A 12,127-nucleotide genomic window follows, 5' to 3' on the forward strand; every position below is an offset into this window, starting at 1 on the left:
CGGTTGTGGGCCGCCCTTCGCTGTAGAGGTGAGGGGGACGGTTGTGGGCCGCCCTTTGCTGTAGAGGTGGGGGGACGGTTGTGGGCCGCCCTTTGCTGTAGAGGTGGGGGACGGTTGTGGGCCGCCCTTTGTTGTAGAGGTGGGGGGACGGTTGTGGGCCGCCTTTTGCTGTAGAGGTGGGGGGACGGTTGTGGGCCGCCCTTCGCTGTAGAGGTGGGGGAGGACGGTTGTGGGCCGCCTTTCGCTGTAGAGGTGGGGGGACGGTTGTGGGCCGCCCTTCACTGTAGAGGTGGGGGAGGGACGGCTGTGGGCCGCCCTTCGCTGTAGAGGTGGGGGGACGGTTGTGGGCCGCCCTTCGCTGTAGAGGTGGGGGGACGGTTGTGGGCCGCCTTTCGCTGTAGAGGTGGGGGGACGGTTGTGGGCTGCCCTTCGCTGTAGAGGTGGGGGGGGGACGGTTGTGGGCCGCCCTTCGTTGTAGAGGTGGGGGGACGGTTGTGGGCCGCCTTTCGCTGTAGAGGTGGGGGGACGGTTGTGGGCCGCCCTTCGCTGTAGAGGTGAGGGGGGACGGTTGTGGGCCGCCCTTCGCTGTAGAGGTGGGGGGGGACGGTTGTGGGCCGCCCTTCGCTGTAGAGGTGGGGGGGGGGACGGTTGTGGGCTGTCCTTCGTTGTAGAGGTGGTGGGGGGGGACGGTTGTGGGCGTCTCTGACTGCAGCAGGCGTGCTCTCCTTCACTCATCGTTTCAAATGAAGAAGAAATGACGCACGCTCAGAGAAATATTAAACCTTCAGAAACTCACAATATTTGACTTCGCTGCAAATAAACAACACAAGTGGATAACTGTAAAAGACAAACAGTAAAAAAGAGTTAACTACAAAACTTATATTGGAGTATAATTTTATAAGGAGAGTGTTCGTGTCAATCTAACTGACTGTATTGAAGGTTCTCACGAAGCCGCAGGAATAATATTACATATTATCTCAGAATCGTTCGTCACACACACACACACACACACACACACACACACACACACACACACACACACACACACACACACACACACACACACACACACACACACACACACACACACACACACACACACACACACACACACACACACACACACACACACACACACCAACAGGAGCGATTTTTGGAGTTGTGGCCCACCAATCATGTTATATTCTCCTGATGAAACTTCCTCAAGACCAAATGGTTCAGCTATAAATAGCGAGATCTTACTTTTGCATGAGATGCTTGGTCATGAATCAGGGTGTTTGTTATCAGGAGCCTTTTTCTCCACAAGTCCGATTGAAGGAGAAAGTCCTCCAACACGGTCCGGCCACATCGAGGCTCCAGGTCCAGTGGAAGAAAGAGCTTCATTTATTTTCGCAGTCAATTATGGGCGTGGCCAGTGCGGCGCTGGAAACGCCCAAACGGGATCACATGACGGCAGAGGTTGTCAATCAGATGAAGAAAAGGCGCCGCTATGATCAGAGAGTACGGAGAGGGATCGGCGAACAATTAAATAACATGACGAGAAACAAGAAGCGTTTGGCTTGGCAGATGTGAGAGCGAGCCAGTGATCGAGCGATTGGCACAGAGGAGCAAAGGTGCTCCATCGTCTTGCTCATCTTAAACGGGCTCCCATCTCTGTCTGCCACTCTCTTGTTATTTTTTCGCTACGGACAGGCAGACGGGTGAGTTGATCATAATTTCCTTGCTCCGAGAAAATGCAGATCATACATATATTTTTATATATAAATATATATATATATATATATATATATATATATATATATATATATATATCAATATATAGTAATGCATATATATATAGTGATACATATATAAATAAATATATAGTGACATATATATATTATATATAAATATATGTATCAATATATATATATATATATATATATATATATATATATATATATATATGTCTCTATATATTGATATATAAAAATATGTATCACTATGGATGTTTATATGTATATATAGTGAGATATATTATATATAAATATATGTATCTATATATATATATATATATATATATATATATATATATATATATATATATATATATATATATATATATAAAAATATGTATCACTATGGATGTTTATATATATATATTGTGATGCACAATGAAATGTGTATCACTATCAGAGTGGATAGTCTAAACACACACACACACACACACACACACACACACACACACACACACACACACACACACACACACACACACACACACACACTGATTGTCCAAATGGTCTAATTTCCTCATTCGAGGTCGTTCAGGTTCGTGCAACGACTACTTATTCTCAGCATAGTCCTGTCACGACTGTGAATCCTTGTATACCAATTTCCATTCTGCATACGGAATGTAAATATTAAATGTAATTGGTTCGATTCCCGACAAATAATTCACCTTGCGACGTGACTTGGAAATCTCTGACCCTCTCCCTGCCGAGGGGATGTTCGATGGGCCAGAGTGCCATTATTTTTTGTTTTAACATCGATTTGGATAAAAATAGCAATTTTTGATTGTGATGTTGCCCCAGTGTGTGTTTCAATAATGTAGGAGCACAAATATCAGGGAAATTGGTCCAGGGGTGTGGAATTGTGTAAAAATCAAAGGAAACGCTTCACACACAGATACAACTCGCTCATATGTAGAATATATATTTCTACACAAGTTGAGTCACTCGATCAAGATCACGTTATTTCGACTTTAATAAACCATCAGGAAGATCATTGTTTGAAGTTGTAACCAAAATTTTTTTTTTTTACTCTGAAATGCAACACGGCAATGATGGGCCAAACAGCCTCTTCATTTGCTGGTTTAAATCGTACAGGAACCTGCACCACTCTTAACACTCAGCTTACTCCCATGGATACTGTGGATCCTTTGTTGATCACTATCAATTCTGAATTCAGATTATAAATATTAAAATGTAAGTGGTTTTATTCCAGACAGACAATCACCTTCCAACAGGAACAGAAAAGGTGAAAGCCAAGCTCCTTCCCTCTTCCCGTCGAAGTGGACACCCGACATATGGTCGATCCACCAAAACACCGTTATTTCTTAGTTTAACTTAAATTTGCTGACGAATTGAACACTTTATTATGACGTTGACCTTCCGCATGTGAAAATAATTTGCTGGAGCACATCTATGGGCAATACATGACTTTCCAAATGACGTATGAATGCTAAATGAGGCTGTGTGTGCGTGCGTGCGTGCGTGTGCGCGCGCATGCTCACCCTCATGCATGTCTTATCTATATATTACGAAAACTATCATCTTGTGTGTGTGTATATATATGTATGTATTCATGTTCCCGAAAGAGCCAAAATGGTACACGATATTGCAAAAATTTTAGGGCCACCTTACTCACCATTCAACTGCGGCGTGCAGTATCAAGTTTCGTTCAAATCTGGCAACGAAAAAACATTATTAAAAATCAATTCCCGATTCAGTATATGCCACAAATATGTCCTCCCCATCAGTGTTTTTAAGAAGCACCAAATATAAAGTCCATTTACTGGTAGCGATCTTCCGGGGGTTTGTGTAGCAACCACATGTCCTTTCGGACCTTGCACTGCTTCACATGGTCGGCAGTTTGCAGTCCGAGCAAAAGCTCACCGTGTATCCGAGCTCACCCGTTCGGTGAGCTGAGAAAGTTCTCGAAGTCTTTCTTTGTGCAGAGGCACAGCCCTTTCTCTCAAGTACTTTTCCAAGTATTTTCAGCTCATTTAAGAAGCTTGAGAGCCATTGTAATAGCAATCCTTATCTCCCATAAACAAAATACTTTATGATGCCCTGAACAACGATGCTCCCTGGGATTTCTGTACATGTGCACCTTAGCATTCTGGGGTGGAATACATCATTTTGAAAGTCACATATTGGCCCAGGAGGTATTGTAATTGCCTGACGTTAGCTTAGCGGTTACGGTGGCTGGCTTGGGATCATAGGGTCCTGCGTCTGAGCCCCGTCTGCCGCTGAATTAACAACAGGTGGGGTTGATTCAGTCTGTCCTCCTTCCGAGGTTGGCGAAATGAGCACCAGTGCACTGCAGCAGCGGCATAGCCACATCCCAAAACAATGATGCAACCAGCAGCCACAAGGCTGCACAAGATGGTGTGTGTGTGTGTGTGTGTGTGTGTGTGTGTGTGTGTGTGTGTGTGTGTGTGTGTGTGTGTGTGTGTGTGTGTGTGTGTGTGTGTGTGTGTGGTTTTTAATTGTATAAGGATCAAAAAAATGCTTCACATCGAAACAATTCACCCAAAAATTACATATATATTTATATACATACATACATGTGTACACATACATATGTAAGCTGGATCAACAAATCAAGATTGGGTTGTTAAAACTTTAGGAAACCATGAAGAAGATCAATTGATTATTCATAGTTTACATCAACGAATTGGATAGTGGGGTGAAGAGTAGGGTTTCCAAATTTACAGACGACACAAAGCTTGCAGGTATGGTAGATAGTGGAGAAGGTAGTGATCATATTCAGGAAAGTTGAGATGCTTCAATAGATTGGGCAAAAGATTGGCAGATGCAATTTAACAGAAAGAAATGTAAGGTGCTGTGGATGGGTAAGAATAATGAAAATAGAGATGACATAATGCAAGGGGCAATCTTTGAGTGTGTCAGACGGATCTGGAGGTGGTAACAGCTACGGGAGCGGGAGGGGGGAGGGGGGGTGAGAGGGGGGTGCATATTAAATCCTGCAATATTCTTGGATGCATATTATATCCATCCCTGGAGCTTTATCATTCCATTGTCAGTATTACAATCATGCAGCCCATGCGATTGCATGGTGCCCCAGAGCAACAACGGCCCCCATGCAACCGATCGTGGTACACAATCTTTCGAGATGGGGCCCCCCTGGAGGTCGTATTCATCCCTTCATTTTTCTATCTGTTTCGTCACTTCCTTCACTACGACATGGATCTCTTACAAAAGCCTTTGCTTATTCCCAAGATTGATACTCTTAGCTATTGAAGTTATCCTGACTGTTCCTGAGTAAATGTAGAAACAATGAAACTATTTAATAAGCCTGCCATCTCACCCTCATCGTCCATCATTTCTCCCATGCTATTTTTCAATGGGCCCACACTCCTCTTACCCCTTTCTTTACCTCTAAAATACTTAAATAATGTTTTGCTGTTATGTCCTTTTCATCTTGCCTTTTGGCATGCCGAGTTGATTTTTTCACTAATCTTTGTTTACCTCTATAATGATGCAAGTCGGACTCTTTCCTGTTATTTTGTACTTAATGGATACCTTCTGGTTATCCTTAATTACACTGCGTACCTGCCTGCTCAACCACCCCGCTCTCTTTCTGCCTCTACTTTCACACTTCACTGGAATATACCTACTCTGCACTCTACATATTTGCTATTTGATGGTTTCCTGTTTCTCCGATGCAGATCACCCATTCATCAACCTCACCCAATCCAAGCTCCCGAATCAATTCTCATACCCTCAAAGTTTGCCTTTCTGAAATCTAACCACCCCTATTATTCCAAACTCCACATCTCAACAATAGAGGAGCACTTACCATATTGTGATTGCTTGTCCCCAAATTTTCTCTCACCTCCACCTCCTCCACCATATTGGGATCATTACTTCAAAAATGGATCCAACACGACACTCCCCCTCATGGGTTTCTCTTCAAACTGGGTTCAAAAGCAATCTTGGACAAGAGATATAAATTCATTGTGAACTCTGCATTTCACCTGTTGCTGCACCCAATCCATCCCTGGCAAGTTAAACTCCCACAAAATCAATGTTCTTCCCTAATCGCATGCCCTTCAGAATTCTTAATCACCCCCTTTCCTGCTCTTCATTCACACCAGGAGCCCGATAAAAGCATCCTAAAGGTATCTTATTATTCTTGCAATCTCCAATCTCTATTCACCCAAAATCATCCAAATTATGGGGGAGGAGGTCAATCAGCTGGAGAAACCATTAGATCTTTAACGTGCACCAACTAAGGCGAGCAGACAGGACACCCAGTTTAAAATGCATCCGAGGGGCAGCACCACTTGTGATGCGATGCAACCCCTCATCTGCGAAACACCAATCCGACAGTTTATAGTTCGGTTGACAATCAAACCCAGGCTAGATAGATCAACGGTAAATGGACCATCTCTGCATCCTCTTGTCGGACAGACTCTTAAGATATAGGGGAGCAATGTAAGAAAGTCACAAAAGAGAGATGTACAAGTCAACATGGTGGCCATGAAACTCGCAGTGATTGTTTTAATATGTGGTCAAAATATTTAATCTTCTCAGAAAATTACATCAACACCGGTGCAGCTGTTCCAAAAGGATGGATTGTTAATGGATATTTTAAACGCTCGTGAACCGGAGCAAGGGCAAGAATATTGAAGAGCGATGTCTTGTTGGCAAAAATAAAATGTACTCAAGGGCAGATCGAATGGTGGTCCAGGTTTAACAAGGCTCATCCCAAAGGTTCGATCCTTGTAGGTTAGATTTGCGGAGCAGCAACGGACACGTTTACTTCAAAAAGTTGTTGATGAGAGACAAATTGGAGAAATGGATGATGATGGGCATGGTTTGTCACCTCCGCCACCGAAGGTGGACTGAGGTTGTGTTTTCACCGCTGTGTCTGTCTGTCTGTCTGTCTGTCTGTGAACAGGATATTTCGAAAAAGTTTTGGATGGATTCAGACAAAATTGTGTGTGACAAGGAGGAATTGATGAGATTTTGGTGAATATCCAGATGTGGATCCGACTACGAGAATTTTTTTCAGTGATTCTTCATCATTGAGAGATTGGGCTAAAAATGATATATAGCACGATATCTTAAAAAAGTTGTGGACAGATTTGGACGAAACTTGGTGGACAGGTTAGGCGGCATGTGACAAGGACGAATCGATTTGATTTTGGTGAAGATCCGAATCCGGATCCGGTTATTTATTAATTTTTTTAAAAAGAGATTCTTCACCTTTGATGAAGATGGGGCCCAACAACGATATATATATATATATATATATATATATATATATATATATATATATATATATATATATATATATATATATATATATATAATGATATTTCAAAACGTTGTGCATGAGTTATGATAAAACTTGGTGGATGAGTTGGGTAGGTGACTCGATCTTAGTTCAGTTCGAGATGCAGATCCGGCCTAAAAGTAGGATCCAAAACGTAAACTGTTCAACCTGGCAGAGGTATGCGCTCTACCTTTAATTGTGCCCGTTGTGGATCTCCCCTGGCAGTGAGTTAAAGTAGGCTACAGTAGTATCACACGCTACAGATATGCTACCTGAGCTTCAATCTCTATTACTCCACCCTTGTTTCCTGGACATTTATCGATGAGCGATTCGTGTTTCTTACGCTTTGCGTCTCGGGCCGAACGACTCGACCCACTGCTTTTATCCAGGCATCTAATGGGGTGGCAGAGTTCTGGCCTCCCTGCATCCATCAGCATCATTTAAAATGTCTCCCACGTGTAGGATGAAGAAATTGGATCGTTTTTCCATCACTTGTTTGACCACACTTAGAGAGCTGTTGGCTGGCTCATGAATGTACATATTTCAGTGTTACATTAAATATATCAATTATCACTGCGAGCAGTAATTACTCCCTTCTAATTGGCATTTAGTGGAAGCATTAATTATTCTTTTCAATGTCACTCGTCCTCCCGAAAAAGCAACTGCCGTGATAACTTGTCATCTGCAAAACCTTATGCATCCTATTTTAGTTTCTCAAATCTTCCATTCCCACATTTGCAATTCCCATCTCCATATTTTGCAATCTATTTGCAATCCCAGTATCTCAAATGTATAATTCCCATACTTGCATATTTTCCCTTAAGCTCAATGACTGCAATTTAACCTCATTTTTTTGTTTGTGTGTCGGTATTCCCTTATGCATTAAAAGAAGAATTTTCGACAAAAAAAACTTGAACTTATTTTACTTCTCCCTGCATTAATTAGAGTGGCAAAGCAGCTGAATGGAGGGCCTTCCAGGAGGCAGAAGGGTTTTTCTGACCGTCTCCTGCCGGAACCTCCTGGATCGAGATCTGCTCTCAAAGTCTGACCCTTTCTGTGTTCTCTATTTGCACAATGGAACTCATTGGGTGGAGGTAAATTGACCGTCTGTATCTTTCATTGTTAGTAATGATAAGCAAAGCAAGACTGCTGCTCGACTTAAGACATCTTTTCTTGGTAAACCAAGGGCTGGCAGGATGGCCGAACGGTACGCACACTCACCTCTTAGCTTTCTAGCCTAAGTTTGAATTCGTCAAACTTCGGTGTTTCACAGACAGGGTGACTCATCAATGTCTGTGCCTTCCCTTGGATGGGTGTTAAACTGAGCACCCTGTCTGCCAGCATTAGTTGGTGGATGTTAAAGATCCTACTGGTGTCCTTCGTGAAGAGGAGGCGAGCTATTGCCGGCACCCTGAAGAAATTCCAAATTCCTGCCTTGACTTCCTGTCTTGGAATGGCGATCCATCCAGGATTGTAACCCGAGCTTCAGAAACTACTTTGGCAGTACCGACTGTCTGTGTCGATCATGGTTCAAGATCTGATCTCATCTTGGTTAAAACCACATCAATCAAAGGTTGACGAAATCAAACCTTGACGAACAGGTGCCAGATTTTGCTACTTTCCTTGGTTTAAATATAATAATAATGTTTTAAAAAAACATCATCATAGTCACATTCCCCTTTCGGATCTCCGTGCAACACACCTAAGTTTCCATCACATTTGCAACCTTGAAGTAGAATGTCAAGAGTGACGCTGCATGCATTAGCGTGTGGGGTCTGATGCAGGAGTGCCGTACAGAAGTGCTGCGGAACACATTATTCCCGCTGTTTGCCCGCCGTCTGCCCGTGGAATACCACTTTGAGGAAGCACAGCAGCTTCGCTTTGCCGTATTCGACCACGGTGAACCAGGCACGGGACATTCAGCTCATGATCTGATCGGGGAACTATGCAGCACACTGGGACAGGTGCGTGGTTCACTGAGCCGCCGTGTACTTGGTAATTCTCTGTGAGCTTCACATCTAGTTTTGCGATGCCTGATGTAGCGTGAGATGTTGTGATGAAAATTGGCAGCAAGCAGAGTTGCGAGGGTTTGATTAAATTCAAATTCCTGGTGAGAAGAGCATTTTTGACCTCGGTGGGGTGTGGTCAAACGGGATTGCACCGACATACTGTATCCTTTGTGTTTACCCATCAGATAGTTTCCAGCAGGATAATCACAAAGTCTCTGCAGACCATTGATGGTCGGCCAGCAGGACGCAGCACGATAACGGTAAAGTTGTTTTCCAATGCACATTTCTTCCCCTGTAAATTACTTTTGCTTCCACATGTAACTCGAATTGGGAACTCCTCGAGAGTTGAAACCTCGACTTCACGGGCCTTTAGTGATCTGTCTCAATTCTGGCTTGGACCTTCTTTAGACATTTGCATATTGTAGTTTCTTCATAATGCTATCGCTCACGTCTTGTGCTGAAACATCTGGTTGAGTGTACCTGATAATGTCGGGTTGTGCTGAGACTTTTTGAGGTTGTGGAGATTTGGACCATATACCCCAGCTCTTCACATTTGTATTGCTGAAAATGCCCGTCAATCCAAGACTTGCACAAAGTAACTGAGTAGTATTCGCATATTTCCTCACTAAGTTTCTTGAAATAGTTAGAGTGTGAAGCTTGCTGATGGGGCCTTTGGTTACCGTCCTAACCTAATAATCATTTGTCAGCAGATCACAGCTGAAAAGATAACGGACAACCGAAGAGTGACACTCAGCCTCGCTGCACACCACTTGGACAAGATGGTACAATGTTTACCTCGTGTCACCAATTCCAAAATCGTTTTGTCTGGCACAAGTGTGCGGCCTGCTTTGTGATTTTTGTGCGTACCGAGTTGTTACATTCTTTCCTTTATCCTCTACATGTTGTGTTTGTCTGAGCATTAGAGACAATATTCAAGAAGACAGACCATTTTGTACTTTGTAATCCCCTCCACAAACTGCAGGACCTGTTTGGAAAGTCTGATCCATATTTGGAGTTGTACAAGGAGGCTGGGCATTCTAAGTGGGTCTTAGTGCACCGCACTGAAGTAAGCCATCTGTTTATCATTCATTTTTGGTTTTTGCAATGCTTTAAAACTGTTTCTTGGAAAGAAGAGATTACTTAAAGTTTGTATCTATACCATGCTGGTGTATCCATGCTGGTTTCATTTGTCACGATTGTCCCTGTCCATGCGACACTACACTTGGCCTCATAGTAAACTTGCCTGGTGTTCGCTTAATGGTTAAGGTGGCTGGCTTAACATCTTTGTGTCTTGAGTTTGAGCCCGTGTCGTTCCATTAAATAACACCAGGTGGGTTGACTCAGCCTGTCATCCTTCTCAGGTCAGCAAAATGAGTACAAGCATACTGGTAACAGGGGGGCACTGCATCAGCGATACAGCTGTGCTCCCAGCAATGATACAACCAGCAGCCGCACAGGCTGCGTATGAAAAATAATGATATTAAACTTCATCACTCGGAAAATCTGGCCATCTTCACTCTCCAAATGCCAACAAAGCTCTGCAATTCAGACACAGAAAACCGGCAAAGACTCTGAACTCGTACTTCCAGTGCATTTTCATAAAATAATCTGCTCATCTTAGCTTGGATAAAGGACCATCTCCCACCATATTAATTGACCATCTTCATACACATATCTCAGTTGTTGGAACAGCAACTACTGGATCTCAACCCTTCTAAAGCTAGTAGACCTGATGAGGTCCCACCTAAACTCCTGAAACTATAGTTGCTCATAGAAAAAAAAAACTAGCAGCTCCAGCTCTATCCTTTCTCTTTCAACAAAGTTATAATGAAGGAAATGTTCCTTGCCAATGGAGCTAGCTGGCCTTGATTGCAGCAATTTATAAATCACATGCCAAATGTGCATCATTCAACTGGAAGGTCTATTTCCTTAACCTGCATCTCTTCGAAGGTTACATTACATATTATGCTTAGCCATATTTTGAAGCACCTATAAGTAAACAACATTTTGTTAGATATGCAGCATGGATTTAGGCAAAAATCTTTCCACCACAACTCAACTCGTGTCTGTAACTCATGACTAGTCCAATAGTTTATAGAAAATAAATCAAACCGACATGATTTTAAGATTTAAGAAAGCATTTGACAGAGTTCCTCATGAATGCTTGTTTACAAAACTTCATTATGATGGCATTGGTGGACACGATCTACGTTGGATTACGTCGCTTCTCAATGACAGATAGCAAGCTATTACAGTAAATGGTATCCATTCATCCTGGGACGAAATTATCTCTCGTATGCTCCAGAGGTCTGTGCTGGGACCAGCTTTGCTTCTCCTGTATATCAACAACATACAGGACCAATTCCAATCCAAGTTGCTGATGAGAGCATAATCTCTCGTGAGATACAGAGTAATGACGACTACCGCTTACTCCAAGAAGACCTCTGTACCCTCGCTGACTGGTCTATCAAATGGTTGAAGGCTTTTAACAATGAAAAGTGTGCTACATTAACTATAACGAAGAACGGCAAACCAGGTCTACATGAGATCTTTGGCGATGCTACCCCACAAGTAGAACAGTATGACTACCTGAGCATGATGGTCTTGCATGATCTTCGATGGAACAAGCACTGCCAAATGATTATGCACAAGGCAAACTGCACTTCTGGACAACTGCACAGAAATTTTGTCTCCATGCTCAAGAGAAGTTAAAATAAGAGCCTTACACCAAGCTCTGGGACGTCCTCAACTAGAATCCGGCGCTAAGGCTCGGAACCCTTATATGTGGATAAGTCTATTACCATTGACGGGTAGGCAAAGCGGTATGCGGTTGATGCATCTCAGATGTGCAGCCACAGGGAGTGGAACCTGAACGCACGACATAAAATCGGTGGCTGATGACATAAAATATCTCGGATTTCAGCCATAAAATTGGGTTTGAGCGAGTCAAGAAAACTGCCACCCACTTTGTTCATCGTGATTACCGGCAACTGCCTTAACCTCAATGTTGGTTTCAAATTTGGGATGGGACTTTTTGCATGTATGTTGAC

The 12,127-nt window shown here is 43.0% G+C and overlaps 1 protein-coding gene across 2 annotated transcripts in view; it reads left to right on the forward strand.

Moving 5' to 3' along the window:
- The first annotated feature begins 1,318 nt into the window (after positions 1 to 1,318).
- LOC147019997 (copine-2-like) overlaps positions 1,319 to 12,127 on the forward strand; it is a 59,211-nt gene continuing 48,402 nt past the window's right edge. The window contains exons 1-6 of one of the 2 annotated variants that reach the window (XM_085894909.1): positions 1,319 to 1,700; positions 8,014 to 8,162; positions 8,853 to 9,032; positions 9,263 to 9,337; positions 9,788 to 9,859; positions 10,060 to 10,143. In XM_085894909.1, coding sequence (XP_085751035.1) covers positions 8,031 to 8,162; positions 8,853 to 9,032; positions 9,263 to 9,337; positions 9,788 to 9,859; positions 10,060 to 10,143 — 543 coding nt within the window. In that variant the 5' untranslated portion in view covers positions 1,319 to 1,700; positions 8,014 to 8,030. The remainder of the gene's footprint in view (positions 1,701 to 8,013; positions 8,163 to 8,852; positions 9,033 to 9,262; positions 9,338 to 9,787; positions 9,860 to 10,059; positions 10,144 to 12,127) is intronic. The other variant, XM_085894908.1, reaches the window with a different exon arrangement.

This window comes from Eptatretus burgeri, chromosome 9 (assembly GCF_056783735.1).
Source record: "Eptatretus burgeri isolate ZD-2024b chromosome 9, Ebu_testis_v1, whole genome shotgun sequence".
NCBI lineage: Eukaryota > Metazoa > Chordata > Myxini > Myxiniformes > Myxinidae > Eptatretus > Eptatretus burgeri.